The sequence below is a fragment of the Rissa tridactyla genome, chromosome 2 (assembly GCF_028500815.1).
Source record: "Rissa tridactyla isolate bRisTri1 chromosome 2, bRisTri1.patW.cur.20221130, whole genome shotgun sequence".
Taxonomy (NCBI): Eukaryota; Metazoa; Chordata; class Aves; order Charadriiformes; family Laridae; genus Rissa; species Rissa tridactyla.
The window spans coordinates 137965400-137988926 of NC_071467.1; the positions used below are offsets into that span (position 1 = coordinate 137965400).

Below are 23527 nucleotides of genomic sequence, written 5' to 3' on the forward strand. Positions count from 1 at the left end.
TAACTCATTCTGAATCCATGCAGGCTGCAGGGATTATTATTGTCATGCTAATATTTATGCCATCAGTTGTATTCAATCTTGCATCATGTATTTTCACGTGTGTTAGTGACAATATCTCTTTTCTTCCTTGGATGGTGAAAATCTGGACCATGGCAGTTTATAAGAACATAGAAATGGCTTTACAGGATCAGACCAAATGTGTTGTCTCCAAGCGTGGCCATAAAACTCTTCCTTCCCTATGGGGGTTCCATCATTTGTTAGTATTAGTGTTGGTGTCCTGCCCAGAGAAGAGCTCAGTACAGAATGTATTTTTTGGGAAAACATGTGAGTCTGGCTATTTTCTGTGGCATCTACTTTCATACTCTTCCAGCACCTGCAACATTTACTTTTTTATTTTTAAATGTTCTGATTGCTTTACTTTTTATTTAGTAATGACTTCATGCTGGCTTAAAGCTTTAGTTGTCTCAGACTCACTGTGTCCAAATGCATACCCTGCACCGATGACACAGACTGAGTGTTAAGTGCTGACCATTGAATATTTCCTTTTAGCTTGGTTTGGAGAAGACATGGCAAATGAATATGTCCTGTGTGGTGGAATGTCCTGTGAACTGCCAGCTCTCTGACTGGTCCCCCTGGTCTGAGTGCTCTCAAACATGTGGCCTTACAGGTCAGTATATACCTTTGGCTTATTTTAAAGACCGAGCTTTTTTTTTTTTTCTCCTTTTTTTCTTTTCTTTAAGAAAAGCAATAATATCTCTTTTCACAGAACTAGTAAATCTAGCTAGCTAGGAAGAGTGTTGGAGATCTAAATCAGCCTTATTCGTGGAAATAATATGCTTCAGTGAGACTGTACTCACTGAAGATAAGGAGAGTTTAGCCCAGAATAGTTTCTGTCTCGGGAAGAAAGTGAGACATGGAATTGAGAAAAAAAAACATTGATGTGAATATTTGTTTTTCAGCGGGTGGGGGGAGGAAAAGGAGGGAGGGGTTTCCTTTTAAGTTTCATTAGTGGTAAGTCTGGAACAACTAAACTTGTAGAAGAGCACAGTGATTAAAACTGACAAATTTACTCACCACAGAATTCCGTATTTTTAAAAACAGAACAAGGACAGGGGCACAAGTTACTTTCACTGTGTACACATTCATGGGTGTTTTCCAAAATGCTGCAAACAACTATCTAAGTTTTTTAGAATCAAATCTATATCAGAGAATGGATATCAAAGCACATTCTAGTTATGGGGGAACTCTTGTTGTTTATTTGTACTGATACATCTCAGAATAAGAACCTGAAAGCAGCATCGTGCCAGGCAACTAAAGTGTACAGACTACTGATAAAGAAGGATAGAAGCCGTTCTACCCTGCCTCTTTGTTCTTTAATCTGGTCTGGAATATGTCACTACAGATATTGGATGGCTAGCAGTGTATCAAATTCAGTTTCAACTGCTGGGCTCAGAGTAAAAGGATATTGCATCTTTTTGTGTTCCCTGGGAAGTACACTGAAAGGAAAAGTCTAGGCAAAAACATCTGAAAGCTCTGGCCACCTCAGGACCCCAACAGACAGACCTACAGATTTTTTAATGATAACAGTTAATAATTTGATACTGCTGTATCTAATAATGTAATAATGTTTCCATTCTTGACATTGCCTCCCAAAGCATGATTTCTACATTCAAATAATCTACACAAAGCTGGGGGGGGGTGGCTGACACACGGGAAGGCTGTGCTGCCATACAGAGAGACCTGGACAGGTTGGAGATCTGGGCAAAGAGGAACCTTATGAAATTCAACAAGGGCAAGTGTAGGGTGCTGCACCTGGGGAGGAATAACCCCATGCACCAGTACAGGTTGGGGGCTGACCCGCTGGAGAGCAGCTCGGTGCAAAGAGACCTGGGAGTCCTGGTGGACAACAGGATGACCGTGAGCCAGCAATGTGCCCTTGTGGCCAAAAAGGCCAATGGCATCCTGGGCTGCATCAAGAAGAGTGTGGCCAGCAGGTCGAGGGAGGTCATCCTCCCCCTCTACTCTGCCTTGGTGAGTCTGCACCTGGAGTACTGTGTCCAGTTCTGGGCTTCCCAGTTCAAGAAGGACAGGGAGCTGCTGGAGAGGGTGCAGCAAAGGGCTACCAAGATGATTAGGGGACTGGAACACCTCTCTCATGAAGAAAGACTGAGGGATTTGGGTCTCTTCAGTCTGGAAAAAAGATGGGTGAGGGGGGACCTTATCAACACTTATAAATACTTAAAGGGTGGGTGTCAGGAGGATGGGACCAGGCTCTTTTCAGTGGTACCTGGGGACGGGACAAGAGGTAACGGGCACAAACTTGAGCATAGGAAGTCCCACCTGAACATGAGGAGGAACTTCCTTACTTTGAGGGTGGCAGAGCACTGGCACAGGCTGCCCAGAGAGGTGGTGGAGTCTCCATCTGTGGAGACATTCAAAACCTGCCTGCACGCGTTCCTGTGCAACCTGCTGTAGGTGATCCTGCTCTGGCAGGAGGGTTGGACTAGATGATCTCCAGAGGTCCCTTCCAACCCTGTGATTCTATGATTCTCTATGGTTCTATGATACACTTCTATGTTCAAAATAACCCTTATAGAGTGAGGATTGAACTAACAGCTCTGTTGAAGGCTTAAATATGTTGACCGATTTTCCTTTACATGGTTCTGTTTCCATACAAGACCTGAACAATTGATCTGATATTTTTCTGAATGAGAATTATGGTTGCTATATTTTTTCAGAATATGAAGGTGGATCACTCTCTGAAATCCCTGTGCTTTCCAAGTATAGAATTTATTTGTAGAAATGAGAAACATTATTTTAAATGGTAATGTAGCTGAAATAGCTTTCAAATTTTCAGTGTTTCTAACAGATTATGGCAACCTCACATGTAAGTCTCAAAGCTGTAATTTTCCTATTAGTTATGAAGTTGGAAGTAACTGCTGTTTTTCAATAAATAATAACCATCTAAGAAACCCAGTGACCACAAAGCTGAATCACTCGTGTGTGCCCATCCAAATACCCATAAAGTGGAGGAAGAATTCTGTATGTAAGGATTTGGCTCGTTGTTGTTCTTTGGGTTTTTTTCTCCAGTACTTTTCAAGAAAACCTTTTTTTTTCCTCCTGTGACATCTCAGTTGGAGCAGCTGCAAATCCAAGAATGATGAGGCTCCACATGGCAAACATCTTTCTAGCTAGCTGCAGTGAACACAGCTGTCTGGGAAACTGATACAGTTCTGTTGCTCTGTTGTGGCTTCTGTAGCTTGCTCTCAGCAAAAGATTTGTGTCATGATCATTAGGTTGTTCCATTCCAAATGCATCAGATTGAAATGCAGAATTAAAGACGAAATTTTTTTGGCCTGCCAACATTGGGTGTTATGTATGTAAATCTATGTGATGCCTTAGATTATGATAAGCCTCAGTATACAAATTTAAATATGTATGTCTTATTTCAGACCTGGTTCATACATTTATCTATTTATAGAATAAAATTCCACAGCTGTCTTGGTTTTGTGAAAACATTTGTAAGGTGCCAAGTCTAGAGCAGCCAATTTACCACTACTCCTGGCACACAAACATTATTTTGGTTACACGACATGACCTCTCTGTAATAAAGCATGAAAGTCTCATTTTCACTGCAAGATGAAAGCAGCAAGAGTTGCCGAAAGAATAAAAATGTCTTTCTGTTTATGTAAGTGTTTGAAATAGAACCTGTATCTCAATGATGCCTGGTAGCATGCTACTCATGATTGAAGAGAAGATTAATGTTGGATAAGCCTATTGTATTTTAATTTTCTTTGGGCCTGAGTGAGGAATCCTCCATCCCCTGCAAAATCTACATGTTACGTTATCCAGACAGACAGTGAGGGAAAGATGCAAGCTGTTCCCGGTCATGGGAATTAGACAATCATGGGACAGAGGATTCTGTACTAACTTAGGGAAGAACAGAATATGTTGGTTTCTTCTACCAGCAAACTCCAGATGAGGAGCTGGAATCTCCACTGAAGTGCCACAAACATATTGTCACATTAAGAAAGGGTAATTTTCCCCAGCCTTCTGAACTAGGAAATTACTCATTTTGTTTGCTGTTACAGGAGCAATCTGAAATCCTAATCAGACATCCTCCTGCACTTCAAATGTTAGAATATAAAGTGTCTGTTATATCAATTTACATTTTTTGAGAGGCAACAGATCTGCTTTACAATTCAATTTGTCAAATGTGGAAAAAATTACTTTATTCAAACACAATGGCTTTCACCAAAATAGAACCATCTTGAGGAATAAATCAGTTTAACCACTTTCTTGTTAGTTATATTGCTGTTTCTCATTTACAGGAAAAATGATCAGAAGAAGGACCATAAATCAGCCATTTCAGGGTGATGGGAGGCCTTGTCCGTCTCAGATGGAGCAATTCAAACCCTGTCCAGTAAAACCCTGTTATCGATGGCAATATGGTCAATGGTCTGCATGCAAAGTAGAGGTAAAAGCCGTATGGGATGCTGAAGTACGGAGCTTGTATATCTACTTGTGACGTGCTCAGATACCTGTGTAAAAACAGTGTAAAAAATTGCTTCCACCTCTCTTATACAAAAACTAAAGATTTATTCTTAGATTTTATATTTGTAAACCGATATAACAATGTCCTACAGATATTCAAAGTATAAACGTAAAATTTGCTGCCTAAGCAGCATCTTTGCTAATAATTGAAATACTTCTGTTGTAAAAGAATATCTGTGGAAATAGATTGGCATCCTAGAAGAGATCTCCGCTTGAGATACTGTTGTAGTTGCAATTCAAAGGCATAATTAACTCCATACTTTAAGAAATAGTCATAGCAGCCAGCAGAGTTTTTGTTTTGATTTTGTTTGTTTCTTTCAGAAGTAAAGAACAAAGTCTTTTTTATTTAATTTTTTTTTTATTTTTATTTTTCCCCTACTGGAGTGAATACATCATTAAGCAAAAAATAATGAGAAACAGAGTAACTTGTAGGTCAGATCTAGTCTTTTGGCGCTTGCTTCGGTCCAGCATCCATGTATGTCCTCCTTCCCCAGGATGCTCAATGTGGAGAGGGAACACGAGTAAGGAACATCTCCTGTGTGGTTTTTGATGGATCCATTGAAGATGTTGGCAAAGTAGTAGATGAGGAATTCTGTGGAGAAATAGAGCCTATTATAGATGGTAATAAAAAGGTGATACTTGAGGAAACCTGCACTGTCCCTTGTCCAGGTAACAAAGCTATTTGAATAAGTGTTGTATTTCAAGATTGGTTGGGTATCATTACATTTATCAGTGCCTAGCATTAGCCACAGGCAATTAAATCTTTTTCATGTGCTTTACTGGTTGGATTAATCCATCAAATGACCAACAGAGTTACTTTTTGGTAGGGGCTTCATGACAATAAACCAATTAGAAAAAATATCAGGTTTTAAATTTTATAAAAGGCATGTCTCGGTCACAGATTGTACCTAATAAGAATATATTTTTTCACACAATCTTTTGCAATAAAATTTGTGTTTAACTCTATAAGAAAGGGTGTTGGTTTGCAGCTAAATATTTTCTTTAAGTGCTTAGATCATCTAACATGTTTATTAATACTTTTAAGAGTGGCTAAGAACTTGATGCCTTTTACGGGTGTCTAAGGAGGCTAAGCTAGGAAGTCTTATTTTTTTGTTTAAAGGGGCTATTCCAAAGGAAGCTAGTATTTTGGTGTCTGAGAAATGTGCATCTAGCTGTCTAACTTGCTGGATGTGACATGCACTATCATTGACCTCGTAGGCTTAATCCGAAGGAACTGTTATAAATGATAGGATCCATGACCCTCTTACTGAGAAAGATTAAGAGCCTATAACAGCTGTTTAATTTCCAGTAAAACCCCTCAAGTTCATTTCAAACACTTATTTGTAGAATGTGAAGTATATTGCTGTTGTTCAGTAGAGTCATTAGTGACATATCTTCAGAAGTAGTGATTAACTCCTTCAGTTCTAATGTAGGTCTCATTCCACACCAGTACTCTCTTTTTGCTCTCTTGCAACTCTCCTCTTTCTCAGAATTTTTTCCAGTTCATTTCAGATTGGACTGAAGGTAGTTGCCTCAATAAATAGAAAATAATCAAAAACAGAGAGGCTTCCACCACTGCTTTGTGCACAGCATTCCAATTGCATGATTTTCCCATATTTTTACTTATTAAATTAAAATTGGAAGAATAAAAAGCTTGCAGTTGTTTTCTTGTTAGTCAAACATATACAAAAAATATAGCAGCTTACTGCTTGCTTTTAAAATTTTGCTGAGCAGGAACCTGTTCTTCAACAATCTCGCATTTAGCCAGCAAGAATAACTGCCCTGTGGGGATGTGCTAATGATGTGCTCCTACTAATGTTTCCAAAAATCACTACTTGTTTTCCTATTATGTATACATCAGTTCTTCAATTATTCATTTCTTCGCATGCTTTCCTAACGTTGGCAAATAAAATTCCTTCATTAATCAGACATCTGGTCAACACAGTACTGATTATATCTGTCATCAGTATAATGCAAGGTAGCATGAATTTTTAATAGCTCTTTCACTGAAATAATGAGAACTAAGAGTTTTATTTATGAGTCTGTGCACAGTCTAATCCCATTTTCTACTGCACTTTTAACAAAATGGCCTCTTTGTGTTGTGCCTCAGATCTTCCTTAAATGTTCTTTAGCCAATCGTGATAATTAGTGTCATTAGTATAATTTTATTTTTCAGTTTTACACTATAAGAAAACATTCCACAAATCTCTATTATCCTAACATGAAATAGCCAGAGCAGACATTTTAATCACCTTCCCATTTCTCTTTCTTGCAAACAATGTTCCAGCAGTTGCTTCTACTGTCTGTTTAGAGAAATTCTGCATGAGGATAAGCAACAATTAATCTTTTTAAAACTAGAGAATGTTTTCTCTTTCTAAGATCAAAGCATTGTGAACAAGAAACATAAATTTAGTGTAAGGCATACAGTGAACAATACCCTAAAATTTACAAAAATCCAAACATTGGGTGGTGTTATTCAGAAATTCAAAATGAGAGTGATCCCATGGGAATGCTACGGGAAACTACCCTGCTTTAGAACAAATAGGTTTTTGTATAATCTTTTTATTACTATTTTCTACTGCACAGACATTCGAGAGTGTCAAAATATTATATTCTCTTCAGTATAAGTCATGTTTAAAAAGAGAATGAAAGGAACTATAAAGAGGGAAAATTAAGAAACCAGATTTGTACAGTTTTTCTAAGACATATTCAGTGCGAAAAACTCTTCACATATGATGGTCATTTATGTTATCAAATTGCTGTTTGACAGGGGACTGTTACTTGAGAGAGTGGTCAGAATGGAGCCTTTGTCAATTAACCTGTGTTAATGGTGAGGATCTTGGCTTTGGAGGGATACAAGTCCGATCTCGGGCTGTGATCATTCAGGAGTTAGAGAATCAGCATCTCTGTCCAGAACAGGCTTTGGAAACAAGACCATGCAATGGTAAGCACCAAAATACTCATAAGGTCACTTCCTGTAAGAAAAAAATACAAAACAATAGTTTTGTTTTCTTTCTGTTCATGGTATCAAATTTAGGCAAATACAGATTTGATAGACGTAGAAATGCCCTTAACTTTTTGTTTTACAGATATCAACTGTAAACAGAAAGCCTTCCAGGTGCTAACCGTCATAGGTTACCACTTTAAACACAATCTTTGGAGAACTGATGATCCTTTTTTAATAATGAAATTTCTATTTATAATATGGGAAAAAATAGTTGCCTTATTTGCTTGATAACATTAATAAAAAGAAATCTTTAAGTTTTTATACATAACCAGATTTAGATTTTTCTCTTCTCTTTGAATTGTTGTTATTGCACGACAATGACATTAAAAAATCTCAGTCACGCATACTGCTGGTACTGGACAAAGTATCTTAGAAATGTCACTTCCTGTACAATGCCAGACCGATCAGGCAAAAAGGAACTTTGTATTTATGAGGGAAGTAAGGTGCAGAAGGACTCCATGATTTATCCCAGATCATATGAGAGATGTACATCAGAGCTGAGACATGAAGCCAGATGCAGCCTGGGCCACTTCACCAAGCACTGGAGCGTTGGCTGAAGCTCAGTGTTACCAGGAAAGGAACCTGACTCCTGAATGAGTTTTGTGCAACAGATGGGCCGCAACCATTATGAGGTTATTGGAAACATCTGTTTTGCCTATTAACTGCATTAGGCTTACTCCACATGCAGGGTGTACAACCACTCTAGTTTGTGTCTGGGACACATCTGGTCTATTCTGTATGTATCCAGTAAGTGGAGGAAACCTTGGAGCCTCCATGTGTGCAATGCACCCTTCTAAGTTTCTGGGTGAAGGTGGGAGGGGCCTACTTAGCCATAAAAGCCATTAAACCTAATGTGTATGGTCTACTGACGAGTGTGGCTGCCACCAGTGGTAGCCTAAAGTCTTGTAATCAGATTTCTTGAAAAGTGAATGTTCTCTGTGTAGATGGACAGTGCTATGAATACAAGTGGATGGCTAGTCCATGGAAGGGATCATCTCGAACCGTGTGGTGCCAAAGGTCAGATGGTTTAAACGTCACAGGTAACTACTCTTTTTATATACACAGAAAAGCCTGGAAAATAGGTGGATAATGTCTTTCCCTAGCAAATGGAAATTATGTTTTTTTAAAGAATCTGCCAAAACCACTTGTTCCTGATATATGAATCAACATGCTGTCTTGAATCATCACACCATTTCTTTTCCAGAATTATGCAGCACGTAATGGAAAAAGTAAACATAAATATTTATCTTCTCTACTGGACCTGGAATGATCTACGTTGTGGTTTTTTTGTACCATAAACATCTTTACACTTCTAAATCTAGGGTTTCAGATTTCAAGCCCTACAACAAATAGAACTTGTGTGTATTAAAGTTCATTTCAGTGCCTATACAGAGGCAGAGAGATGCAATGATTGATATATGCATGATTGATACTATCATGCATATATTATATATCTCCTTAAAATCACAAAATATCACATTTTAATAAAAGTGCTAATATAGGTTTATTTCTTTACTTCAATGATGTAAACCTATAGCAGGATACTTCAGTGAACAGCTATGGGCTAAGTTTGGGTTTGGGGCAAACCAAAGCACGTCCTTAATGCCAGCCACTGTCAGGTCGGTCACTGGAGGAGAGCCTGGACTGCCAATTCATGGACTGCCAATGCGATACTGCTGGATGATGGAATCCACCACTACTGTCTGTTGTAACAGTAGATCTAAAACATCAGTGTTATTTTTACAAGTATTTTGAAATAATACTTAGTAGCCCAAAGTCTCTTTTGCAAGTGTGACCTTGTCCTGTAAGAATATTAAAATGCATCATCTTTACAATGAATGCAACAGGGCATTATCTATGCACCTTGATTGCTTTCTGCTTAGCAAAGATGCTTGTATGGTAGGTAAAACTCTAAGTAAGAATTGTTATTGAAATTAATATATGATATCTGTTAAAGGTCCTACAGGATTTAAAAATAAATATTTCAAAATAAATAGGGTCTTGGTGATTAGGGCTCTGAGGTGTTAAAATCAGAATATATTCATAAATCACAGTCAGTCACATAAAAATAATAGTTTGTTCTGATGCAACTGAATACAGCCATGCAATGAATTCCAGAAAAGACAAGTGTGTGAATATGTATTGTTGGCAGATTTTTCATGACGGGACCTCCTAGGCAGACTAACCTCAGACCTATATTGTATCTCTTTTTTCAAAGTTTGTTTGTATGCGTTTTTAAAGCTGTGGTAACTTTCTAATTTGAAGTGAAGACTACTGGAAAATTCCAGAGAATGTAATCACCAGTTTCCATGAAATGCAAAACTGTATTTTTTTTATATGCTCCTGATAGTTTTCAAACAAAGCACTTAAGTATAACATTCTGCAAGAACTTCTCTGCATGTACTATACAGTCATGAACCAGATTGTTATTTACATTTGAACATTTTTTTGAAAGTGGTTTGTATAAACTACAGTATTTAAGAGCTCAAACTGATAGATGCACATACACAATAGATTTAAATAGAGAATACCTATTTTGATCTAGAATCAACCCATATCTCTGATAACTGTGTTTCTTTGCTGCCTTATTGCTGCGTATTTGTCTCTAACTTAATGTATTTTAATTCAGAAATTTATTATGTGTCCTGTTGGTATATTAAGGCCTTTATTTATTTACTTGCATAATATTATTGTGCTGAATAGTTCTTTTTTACTTGAAGGTGTTGTTTCCCATGGGCGATGAGGCAACTCTTTCCTTCTGCAGCTTCCTTGGATGACTGATATTTTATTACATAGATTCCCACAGGCATGTGCTTTGTATGCTAGGATGTATGATTTTCCATTTTGGGGGTGGGGAAAAGTTATGGCAACCAGCAGGGTTTTCTTTGTTTTTCATCGGCCACCCCGTTAACACTTGGATCTACGTAACCACATCTAACTGCATCTGCTACAGTGACCAACCTCAGCTATCAGGATTTCATCATCATATCACACCAGTATAAAAATGTTATTAATTTGGGAGATGCAAGATAAGTCATCCTGTAGCAGTATAAATGTTAAACTACATGATGCATATCCCTCTTCCGTAAGCTGGAAGGAAACCAAGATAGATTCAAACTGATTCTAAATATATTTCAAAGTCATTCTGGCTGAAATGATAGTGAAAGCCTGATTGTGTGTTTTGGTCCATAACAATAACTGCACTGTACATAAAGCTGTAGAAATGAGAACTAGGACTGTATAAAAAGGAAAAAGACTGAAGCCCACTATATCACCAGTATCATGGCATTCAGTACATGCTTTACTGATAATACTACTTTCCTTTCAAAAAGTCTGTCTTAGACTAGCGTGAAGCCTGGCTTCATAAGAGGCAAAGCTGAGGAGCAGCAGAAAACAGGCATCCGTTCATAAACCGGATGAGTAGTTTGTTTTCAGTTTAACAGTCAAAGATACAAATAAAAAAAATGCTTTTATTTTCTTTGTGGTCACAGTTTTAATATATAAGTCATAAGGAGGGCCCTAGAGAACCAAAATCCATTCCCTCAAGCACAACAAAACATTTAGAATGTTTTGAGCAGTCCACCAAAGGGAAAAGCAAAAGATTCACTTGCCAAATATTAGTTCTCTAAAATGCACATGAATGCAAATACATGTGCTGTATCCTTACTCTACCTATAAGAAAATACTTGATACCAATTATCCTTCCCCTTGGAATAAGAGAAGGACTCTTAAATTCAAATTAGCAATAAAATTATCATCCATGGCATACTGTAGCAAGTAATGACATCAGTAACTTCATCAGTGGTGAGGTATTACCATGTCAAAATATGATTTTCTGTCCTACAGGGGGCTGTTTAGTGATGCGCCAACCAGACGCTGACAGGTCATGTAACCCACCGTGCAGCCAACCCCACGCTTACTGCAGTGAGGTATGTGCTACTGCATTGGAGCATAAAACACCCCCGTCAGGGCTTCCCACACATCTCTCTGCATTACAAAGATTCTGCCAACAAAAAGTAGTTTCAGAGATTTTGCTAAATGCTAATCTGTTAAAATCAACTTCAGACCATTTTCTACCTTTCAATTACATGTTGAATAATCTCTGTTGACTCGGTACGAACCTGCATAAAAATATATGAAGAGGTAGTCTCCAGGCTAGCACTCGTCAAAACAGTCTTCTTTTCCAGTCATCCATGTTGTTATGCTTTATGGCTCATGGAAAACCGTGTTTTTCTGCTACACAGTGTAAAACACTTGTTCCCTACAGACTAGAACGTGCAGTTGCGAAGATGGATACACTGAAGTTATGTCCTCCGATGGCACACTCGAACAGTGCACTCTCATCCCAGTGGTGGTGATCCCCACCATGGAGGACAAAAAGGGAGATGTGAAAACCAGTCGAGCTGTGAACCCCACCCAGCCCTCCAGTAACCAGTCAGGACGAGGAAGGACTTGGTTTCTACAGCCTTTTGGGCCAGGTGAAGTCATGCAATGAGCAGTTCTTAATGCTAAGTACTGCTGCAGGGTCTGGCATTTAATTTTTGTGATGCCAAGGAAGAAATGAAAAACCCTTAAGTGTTCATTTAAGAAGACGGGCATCTGCCCTGACTGAAAACAATGGAAGAGACATAAGCAAACCTGTAGCCTTCTCAGCTCCTCCATCAGTATGTTTAATGAAAGCTTGTATTGCACATTTCCTTTTAATCCCTTCTACCTATTAAAACTCACAGAAATGTAACTTTAGAAGGGAGATGGCTGCAAAGTTGCAAGCCAGGGTATTAGATTATGCTGTCTCAACTAGTAATGCCGTTGACCGAGGAGTGAAAAGGTAGCGCTGAAGACTGCAGAGGGTAAGGGCTGCTTAAAATTTGCAGCCATAGCATAAATTGTAGGAAAATAATCAGTATAGATATGCTAATGCTTTTCTGCCATATCCACATTGAAACTAATTCATGTTACACAAGAGCTAACCACATTATTGATATTTAGTATAGACATGCTCTAAGTCTCTATAGGCAATATTTGCTTTTATGATGGACCATGTTCTTTAGTGCTGAGCAAGGACTTATGTGCAAGAGTGGCAAGAAATATAAGACAGTTATCCATCAAAAATACTATAAAGTCCGTCATGTAATCAGATTTCAGTAAATATTTCATGGTACTATTAAGCATTGAGATAAATAAAACTTTAAGTAACAAATTACTTTCACGTAAAGAGATACGATGCTTGTCCAAAATGCTAATTATTTTAAGAGGGCAATTGATTATCTTCATAAGTGTCTTTTAAATCACATAGAGCTAAATATTCTGATACACTTGTGTCTTAGAGTGTTCTTTTCTTTCTAAAGCTTTTATGAATGTTTTTAATCTGAAAATTGAAAACAGTATCCTTACGTGCATAATCCATAAAATGCTGCAAATTGAGAACTACAGCAGTACTTCTGCAGATTAAATCATGTTTGGGTTAGAAATACTTATGTTAGATCCCATTAGTCCTATTAACCGTTATTTGTACTGTGATACTATATTTGATACCTGCAATAAAATTATCTTTACTCTAATAAGTTAATACTTTAATTCACAATAAAAAAAGAAAATTAAGCTTTTCTGGTCCTGCTTTAAAAAACAGCATCTTACCAACTGTGTTATCTTTTACTCATTCTAGCTCACTGCACCTGATAATGCCAGAGGGAGGGTTGTAACAGCCAGAGTGGAGAGAATAAGCAAATGTCAGTCACCTTCAGCTATTTAGGAAAGTGAATGTTCATATGAGCTCAGACATGCTATTTGGAGCAGGGAACAGCTGAGAGATTTCATGAAAACTCACCAATCTTCCAGTAATTCAAGTTAGGAAGGAAACATAGCTCAGCTCAGATAAAAACAACTGCATCCAATAGAACTAATAATTCATTCAGTGACGGTATGAGCAAATGTGGAAGAAAGTGAACATTTTGCACTTGAGATGAGATTTATGCTTGATTTTTTTGAATTCTAGAATTGTGTGACTACTGGAAAGGTTTTGATTTACTTTAGCACAATTATTCCTTTCCTCACAGTTCCTGAGTCTAGATTTAAAATGGTTCTTTCACTGTCTTCAACAAATTTTATTGCAGTTCCAGAAAGAAAGGCATTTAAACTACACTCTTCACGTGTCTGTGCTGATGTATTACCCAAAACAGATGCGTTTGAGATGCCAGTTCCCTTGTATATGTAGAAATAATCTGTCTGGGGGAATTCAGAAAGCCTGAGTTAGATGCCTGTAGTTGCAAAATATGAATGACCTCATTAACAGAGTTCCCTGCTGTGACAAAAATAAATAAATCCATACACAAGGTAGTGCCAGTCTTTTTTTCAAGGAGATAATGCTATTTTAAAATAAACAAACCCAAACCAACCCAAATCCCCTTACATTTACCAATGGAAATAAACCAAGGAGAGAAGAAGCTAACCTATTTAGCAGTACCGAAGTCTGAATTCCTCTCATTCCTAGTATCATATCACTGGATACGTCAGGTCAAATCTACTGTTCAGTCCACCTTTAATGGATCAGTTATTTCAGTTATATGAGTTATTATCAGTTATAATGTTTCATTAGGTTGATTAATGTAATGAAGCTAAAATGTTTTGATATTAGTCTTGAACAATTTGTCCACATGACTGCAAGACTTTGCATTTCTAGAGAACAGAAAGCCTGAACTTAGCTGCATAGCAATACAGAGGGCTGCTGTGAACGTGAGCAAAGTCAGTCTGACTGATTTTTGTTATTAATACATCGTAGAAACATCAACTGCATCAATAATGCCTTTTTGTTCTACAGAGGTATCAGGAAACAATAAGTATTTGGTCAGAAAACTTTTTGCTGTGTTTGATTACATTGAAAATATACATGGATTCATGATATAAAATATTTCCCCTTGTAAATTAAATAATTCAGCTTTTTATATATATACATATATATAATTTTCACTGTCAAGGAGGTGCAACGAGGCTAGCTAACTTCCTGTAAAAGAATGTTTTTGAAAAGCCATTTAGAAATTTGCAAAATGAGTCAGGTAAAAGTAATGAGTCCAACAGAATGCACTGACCTTGGGTTGTGACATGCTCGTTTGGGGTTCAGAGCAAAACCCCACAAAGTCATGCTGTTTTTCCTGGGAGAAGCAGGTGTATCTAGGATCAAGGCAAGCAGGAGATGGGATGTATACCTCAGCCTGCTGGGACATCATGTCCAAAATCCAAACTGCACAGGTTGCACATAAATACAGTCCTTATCAACAACAAACAGTATTCTATCTATAAGTGTGGGTTGTCTTTTTTTTTTTGGGGGGGGGGGGGGGGGCGTGTATTTCTGCTTTTTCTGTGAGGGGAAGCTGATTTATAACAACACAACTTGCAGTTGGCAGGGGAAGAAATTGAAAAATTATTGCTTTATGCAATAGTAAAGTTTGTGTATGCGCAGTTAAGGTATGGATGAGCTAAAACAGGCTAAAGGCATTTAAAAGCATAAATTTAAATAGCAACAAGAATGAAAAATTGAATGAAAATTTACTGGAGCTAGAACGAAAAGTGATGCTAAGAGCATAAATGAGTCCCAGGCTGATAAACTGCCCTGTGATCACACTGACGGATCGTCCGCCACCAGCGGGCCCAGGGGCTGGGTTTCTGGGGGTCTTACTTGCTGCCTCTGCCCCACATCTCGGCTCCATTCAGATTATCCAGACTTCGTCTGAATAGAAGAACACAAGCGCACAGAGAAGCTATTGCTCAGTTGTTTAATACTATTTACTCTTACTAAGCTGTAATTGCTAGTCAATATATTTATTTTGGATTATAAAAGTATTTCTTTAGTATATCAGAACTAATCAACAAGACTAACTCAAACACTACTGACTAACATTCATTCCTTTTAGATGGGAGGCTGAAGACCTGGGTTTATGGTGTAGCTGCTGGTGCATTTGTTTTACTCATCTTTATTGTTTCTATGATCTATCTAGCCTGGTGAGTTCTTTAATTATTTACAAACAAGCAGTCCCACACAGACTGTAATGCAAGAGTTTACATATGCCGCTGTAGAAAGTGCAGGCACTTGTGTGAACTGCAGTATTTAATTTTCCATGTCCTTTTGTCCAAGCTCAGATTATTGGACTCTGGTTGTAGTCTAGACAATGGCTAAACACGCCCTCTCCTGAGGTTAGAAGAACTTCTTATACATAGGGGGTAGCTTAGTGTATAGTTCATTTTTGCTTAGTTTATCTCTGTTAAGAATTTACTGTGTCCATTATAAATCTCATTGCGTTTGTAGCACAAAATACAGAGAGAAACGGCAAGAAGGAAATTTAGTAATCAGGCAAATTAGATTTTATATTTGGCAGCATATAGAGAGACAGAACCAAAAAAAGTCTGAAAAACTTTCTTGTTTTTCATACGTGAAATAATATTTCATTGAAAAATCTTAGTGCATGTGAAAACAAAGATTTTTTTGCAAGAACAAGTCACCTTTGAGAATGCTCTCCCTGAAGTTTTCTAGGTCCTGTTTGGAATTTCTGATCCAAATGGCTGTGTGGGTGGAAGGTGAGGGACGAGTGGTCACACGCATCAGTCTCTTGGCTGTACTGCATTAGTAAACATTTAGGGGGCTTCTGGATTTGTTTGGGTTTTAGTATACTTTCCCCACAATCTCACTTCTGTACAAGTAAGGAATAAAATCTTTTTTTTTTGAGGAAAAGAAAATCCATTAGCATACAACTCCACCACAGATTCTTCGGACTGGAATCTGTGGCCACTGCAAGCCACTGTAACAACTGGTTTGGTAACAATGAATTAGATTTGGGAAGCCTGAGTGACATAGCTGAGAGATGATTTTGGAGGAGACTGAGAATGAACAGGCCTCATTTAAAGAAATGCTTATATTACACTCCGAAAGAAGACAAGAACTAAAGCATGCATAAACATGCATTTTCCTTTGGCTTGCTAATTTTTTAAAGTTATATCAAATGGATTGGAAATACTGGTGGATTAAAATCTAATTCAAGGCTAGACAGGGAATGGTTATGGCTAACAACCATATCACTGCTATTTATGACTGGTTTGATTATAACATCTAGAATTAATGGTAGTCATTCCAGAAAGTGTAATGACATAAAACTAATCAAAAGATGGAACTTTCCTGTGGAAACCCTTGATGTGTCAAAAGAGGTTAAGATTTGAGTCATATAATTTAAAAGAACCTGATTGCAGCTTTGATACATGACCAAATACTGCACTGCAGGCTCTGGGTTCTTCTGAAAACTGACTGATCTTGCAGAATTACCTGCCAAGGATTTCATCAAGTCACATCAGTGCCGTAACAGCCTATTTCTGAACAACTGAGCTTTGAATTAGATGTTGCTTTGGGTTGGTAAAGAGACAATTACTGATCCAAGTGAAGGTTTTAGGCTTATAGCTTTTACAAATGAACACCCAAATGCATTCTTAAAAAAACCCACACTCATCTCTCATTTAAGACTGAAATCCATCTTTGCTATCTTATTAGTTCCTTGTTCTATTTACAAATTATCTTATTGTTTCAGCAAAAAGCCAAAGAAGCCCCAGAGAAGGCAGAACAACCGACTGAAACCTTTAACCTTGGCTTATGATGGAGATGCAGATATGTAAACTATAACTTCTCATGGTGACAAATGGAGTCTAAATTAATGGATTGAAATCAGAAGGTACCCAAAGCCACAGGGATTTTCTATGGAGTGGATTAAGTGTTTTGACTTTTTCTTTTTTGTAACTGCACCATAGATAAAGAAGGATGGATTTCATAATGCCTACAGATATTCAAGGTATTATTGCTTTACTTTAGACCATCAACACTGAGAAATCTGGCAGAATCACATTAATGGAAGCTGCAGCTGGAGATTTGTGGTCTTTCCTCAATCTTACAAACTATAAGCACCACTTCTGTCTTCAGAATACTGTAGCTGACGTAATATTAACAGTTGGAAGCCCCTGCAACATTAACCAAGTATAATCAGTACGCATGAAGAGTTTGTACCAAGCTGTCTATGACTCTTTACATCCAAGCATAACGTATATACTCGGTTGAACCATATGTATTACTCTATCAGATTATATACTTGTTAAAGAGCATTTTAGCGCTTAGTACATTAACATTTAACTGGGATTAACCTACTGAGCAAGTTCAACAGTTTGCCAGTTGATGATAACTTGTGTTAACCTGCATTTCAGAGGGCAATGACTCACTTGCAAAATTCTGTCCTGTTATCTCTCCAAAGTATAAAGGCCTCGCGTACATCCAGAAAGGAGGCATTCTCAGATTCAGTATTTTCTAGCGGTTGCTGTCTGGAAAAAGAATACCCATTGTAAATGTTACAATACGTTTCTACTTTCTCTAACTCAAAACTGTTGCCTGCATCTTTTTTGCTACATGTAAGGCAAATTTTTGCACTATATTAGTGCAGCATGATATGCACTTAACTAGTATTGCCATAGAAACTGCCTCTTTTCAGAAAGGATGATGATGTATCTTGTACAAGGAGTGTCAAGTCAAGCAGACAGGTCTTGAATCCTGAAGAGAGTAGCGTTCGGTTTGGACTGCGGCTGGATGGAATCGGCTAACGACGTGTACTGTACGCACCGTTCCTTGTCACAGCAGCCATTTGTAGTCTATATCATGGCAGTAATACAAGTGTCTAGTTTCTCGCCCCGTCTACCTATACTGGTATAGATTGTCCTGCTGGTTTCTAATTGTACTTTGAAGGCTGTTTATGACTAGATTTTTTATATTTGTTAACTTTGCTAGAAAAAAAAAGGAAAAGAAAAAGAAAAGTGGTTGCCCTGTAATCCTGAGTGACATATTTACTGTCTAAAAAGGTATTCTGATTGTTTGTTCAACTAAAATGAAATGGTTTTGCTTTTTTTTTTCCCTTCCGCTAGTGAGAGCTTTTTCACTGTTGCTGACAGTTCAATACTCAGAGCCCTTCTGTCTTTTTTAATTAGGATAATTGGATAGACTCTTTTAATTATTCAGTTAAACTCTTGAGTGTGCTGGCAAGTAAACAATATGATCAATAGTTCTGCCATTTTAATACTCATGACTTTTTAAAAAATTCTGGCATTATAAAACTCACTGTTAATCTCTTTCCGTGCTTATGGCTTTTCAGTGTTACACTTGAAGCTCATTGACTTGCCAGTGTATCTACATGCCTGTTACAGATGTGATTCATGACCTGAGAAGGGTTATTCTCATCAAATGGCTTCTGTGTGTAGCCTGAACATATAAGTGACTGTGCCACTACTAAGCAATACAAAACTTTATCAGGCAACCTCTCAAAAATTAATTGTTATATAAAATTCAATATTAGGTTCTCAGGTCTTTTTTATAACCTAAACCATTTCTGCCTATTCATCATGCTATTTACTCAAGAAGCACCAGTTTTTGCACTCTGAATAAAACTGTAGCTTTGCAATCTTTGGCCCAGATCCACTGAAATCGGCAACAAGCCTCTCACGGACATCAATAGGTAACAACAGTTCTTCAGAATACCTACTTTTGTTCCATGTAGAATAATTCTTGGAACCAATGTGCATTTTGTGAATGTTCAAGAGAAGGTTATGGTCCTACTTTAACTTAGCTAACTTATATTACCAGTGTGGTGTTCCTGCATCAAGAAAATGACCTTCCCTCCCACTGCGTAAGTATTCCCCAGATGGGAGTGATGGCAGAGAGGAACAATTGTAACAATCTTTTGTACAGGTTTAGTTTCTCATTTTATTCCTTGATCTGGCCACAGCTGGTGAAGTGCCATGGCCTCCTGCTACAGCAGTGGTTCATTCATATATGTGTTGCCGGACGGGGGGCTTCAGTCTTACATCGTTTTGTAAAGGTCCATAGGAAAAAACCAAATCTTGATGATTTTAATTACTTCAGCATTCTTGGGTAGAAAACAAGGAAAACCTAGTTGATTCCTATTTTGTCAGACATACAAAAAGTAATGTGGAAAAGTCATAAAGTTTTAAAGAATGATAACTCATGTGGAGACATAAAGTTTAGTCACAATTTGTGTACTTTTAAAAGTCTGATTCTATGTTGTCAAATAGTATTGGCCAATAGGGAATTGAGGGAACAGAGTTTCTTTCATTGGCAATGAGTCAACTGGCTGGTATAATAACAGCAGGAACTGTTGCCTAGTTCTTGCCTTGAAGACTTTTATGTCCTAAATCTAAGAATTTAATGAGTTGAAGTTAAAGGTATGCCATCTCCTTTTTCTCCCTATAGAAAATGGACAAACGAAGAAAGCAATAGGAGGGATTTTAAAGTATATTTGGCCTTTGCAATCCATGCAAGTATTTTAGTGCGTGTTACACTTCATAGCCAGTCAGTGAATTCTGCTGGTGCACATCGGCATCATGCTAATGCTGCGTTTAAAATCAAGAGTGCATTTTCATTATTATTTTTTTTATGAACAAAGTGCACGGAAATTTGAAGCCAGAATGGCTTCCCTTGTTATTAAGAAAAAAATACTAGGCTATAAGGAGGGCTGAAATTTTATGTAAAGCTAAAAGTTGCAAAGGTCATTAAGCCCTTTAGCATTGAAACAGAAAAAAATAATAGGTGAATTACCGGTATAGAATGAAAAGCCTTTTGCTTTAAAAATCAGAGTGCTTCTACAAATCCAGTGCCTAAAGCAGCCACTACCGTAGATGGTTAGTTTGTGAAAGTAACGTTTCCAGTGATCAAATAAACCATTCAGAAAATAGCAAGGTAGACATTTTCCTGTTGATGTGGTGGTTTGTATTTTCCTTTTTAAATCTGTAGTTTCTAGATTACTGTGTCTGCTTTGAGTCCTGGAGCAGTTCCTTTTTGAAGCTTTGATGCAATGGCACAAGCTTGTCTATATTTGGTATAAAGCATCAATTTTGAAACTCCCTTCCTCCTGCGAAAATGTGATAAAGTTTGTTTTCCAATATTACAATCCGAAGAGACCAATTTAAAAACTCTGTGTATAAATCACTGTAAAATATACCTTGAATGAAATGGAAATCTGTCTTTTTACCTTTATGTAAATTGTGCTCACCCAAAGTTAAGAGTTTATTTTGCCTAACTTAATTTACTTGAATATTTATTTTGTAGAACGAGGAGGCAGCTGTTTGAGGAATGTTTACCTTTTTTTTGTTAATGTTAATTTGTAAATTGTGTAATGCATTTTTATTTTTTAAATTATGTATATTTCTTTTTTAATGCACAAAATGTTTACGTACAACTACCGCAGATTTGTGTATATTGTCACTAAGCTTTATTGAGTTAATACAGATGACGTGAAAATGTAACAAATCTTACATTTTCATCTGGGTTATTTTTACATAACTGATGTACTGCTGACAATAAATATAAACACAAAATCATTTAATGTCTTTTTTTAATAGATGTAGTATACTATGATGGGATAGAGTAACAATAAAAGCCAGATCCCTAAAATATGACAACCTTTTAATTAGTCTCTTTTTTGGAAAGAAATTAGCAAACATATTATTGTTAAAAGTTAGTATTTCTCTTTAAAAAGAAATAAAAATACTTTCTGATATGATGGTTACTCTCAAAGTCTGTTGCTACAGCCCTTGTTTACATAGAAGTTTACAATGTGTATTTAATTGATTGATAAATATCCAATAAATGCAATATATCAAGGGTATTTTAAATTTTCTTCCTTGGTTGCCATTTTTAGGTCAGAAAAGCCAACCCGTTTGTGGAGAATAAGGGGTGGATCAAGATCCCACTGAAATACACCTGTTCACTTCAGTGAAGTTGAGTCTGTCCCTGTCCCTAAATGAGAAGAAACAGGGAGCAAATCCTCCAAATAATAAACAAACATGCCCAATGCAATCAATACAATTGTCATTTACATCCCAGTTGTTGAATAAGCGTTATCAAACTTACTCTAATTTCTTCTAGAATCAATAATTTGTTCTACCTAAGAAAAAAAAGTGACTCCACAGTTTTTTCATAACTGCTTGTGTTCTGTCTCTGTGCTCGTCAAAACTTATTTTTTCATGTCCTTTTCTGCAGTGTATATTTACACACCAGTTCATAGGGTTTTGTCCAACTTCAGTAATTATTACCTCCCCAGTAACGCTTCCAGGCTAACCCTTAAAAGGTTTAAACCCAATTTTGAGAGCACACAACTCTATTTTAGAGGCATTTCAGGATTTTCAGAGGTACCTCCTACCTACGTTTTCTCCTCCTGGAATCCACAGTAAAGTAACAGAAGCATTGGATTTGTCTTCCCACCTGCAATTTAATAGAGAAATTTTTTAGATCATTTAAAGTTGTTTAATTCAGTACAGGCAGAATTCTACAAACTGTTAAAAAAGATACTTGAGATAATAAAATTAAAATTCTTATTTAAACTCTGCAGAAGAGAATTACCTATGGTACGCTAATGAAGACCATATCATATTCGCATTCAGTAAAGAAAACTTACGGTAGGACTTTGGCAATTGGTTGTGAAACTTCTAGAGCAATGGCTTACAGATTGGGAAATATAGTCTTTATTTAAAAAAAATATTAGGAGAATATGATTTTCCAACACAAGTATAATGAAAGGAGATAAACAGAGCGGTAAATCAAGAGGCTTAGACAAGCCTTGTAAATATTTTAGCCGCCTAGTAATGTGAAGATCCACAGTATTAGGTCTAGAAAATTATCGTGCTGAAACGGTAGTGAGCTTAAGCAGCCATTCAGGATCTGTTTGGCATCACTGAGCACAATCTGGCTACAGAAATGGTTATTTCTGAATCTTCTGGTTGTTTTCTTTGACACAGTAAAGCCAAATGTCAATCCAAAAGCAGCTAATGACCAGGCAGATGAACAAATAATTTGCACTTTTTTCAGGGGGGTGGAGGTCTGTAGTGTGGAGCTCTCAGTATCTGCTAGCCTGATTGTTTATTTTGCAGCAGAGGGAGCAGGTGACTCATTTTGCCTGCCTTCATTTGGGCAGTGCCCCTGGCCATGGACGAGCTTGTCCTGTGGTGACAGGCTGGTGAAGCATCTCCTACACCCTTTTGAAAACTGACATCTTTGCTAAGTCCTGCTTGATCTGAAAGGTTGCAAGGCTTACTGTGAGGCACACCACCGTCAGTGACGTTTGGCAGGTGCCATTGCTCTTTCTGTTTGCCATCAGGCAACTTTGCACTGGGAGAGGATTGAGCCTCGTAAGAACACGGTGGTCTCAGAGCGGCAGATTGTTAACACCAATCTGCTGGTACCCACACGTGGCAGTGCTTTAAGTGGACCCTTCTAGCCTGATGTATAAACCATTTCTGGTATTAATATTCTGACTTGCCTTGACATGCCTTGGATGCTATCTAATCCTGCTGGTCCCGGTCTGGTTAGGTAACGGCTCTGCCGAAAAGGAGGTGGGGGTGTGGATCCTGGTGGACAACACACTGACTGTGACTCAGCTGCAGACCCTGGCAATGAGAGAGGCAACCACATGCAGGGCTGCATTGGCAAAAGCTTGAAGGACGTGGTTAGTCCCCTCCCAAGCCCTCATAAGGCTCTGTTGGGAGCTCTATGTCTGGTTTGCTTTTGCCTTTGGGTAAGGGAAAAAGGCCTTCAATTTGCCACTCTGGTGAAGCTAAAACCTAGCCACAGGATCATAATCCGTGATCGTAGCTACTGTTGTTTTCCACATTCAAAGAAATCACATTTCAAACAGTTCAAGTTTGAACCTGTTTAATTATTACTGTGCATTTATGTATTTAGAAATCCTTTGTCTTTTTAGAGAAAATAAGATTTTTTTTTTCTTTTTAGAGAAAATAAGATGAGAAAATAAGATGAGAAAATAAGAAAGTCTTTTTATACATGAGGGGTTGGTGGCACATATGATTTAATATTTTGTGGGTTGTATTCAGAACCTAGTCCTGAGGTTTATTAGAATCATATTCTGAAATTGAGATTATAAA

General features: G+C 37.5%; 1 protein-coding gene across 1 annotated transcript in view; it reads left to right on the plus strand.

The window, feature by feature from the left end:
• The window catches only part of THSD7A (thrombospondin type 1 domain containing 7A), a 294355-nt gene extending 273081 nt beyond the window's left edge, over positions 1 to 21274 (plus strand). The window contains exons 22-30 of the mRNA XM_054191500.1: positions 550 to 667; positions 4332 to 4477; positions 5049 to 5223; positions 7325 to 7498; positions 8506 to 8601; positions 11408 to 11490; positions 11829 to 12039; positions 15469 to 15556; positions 17128 to 21274. Coding sequence (XP_054047475.1) covers positions 550 to 667; positions 4332 to 4477; positions 5049 to 5223; positions 7325 to 7498; positions 8506 to 8601; positions 11408 to 11490; positions 11829 to 12039; positions 15469 to 15556; positions 17128 to 17212 — 1176 coding nt within the window. The 3' untranslated portion in view covers positions 17213 to 21274. The remainder of the gene's footprint in view (positions 1 to 549; positions 668 to 4331; positions 4478 to 5048; positions 5224 to 7324; positions 7499 to 8505; positions 8602 to 11407; positions 11491 to 11828; positions 12040 to 15468; positions 15557 to 17127) is intronic.
• Positions 21275 to 23527: the final 2253 nt, after the last annotated feature.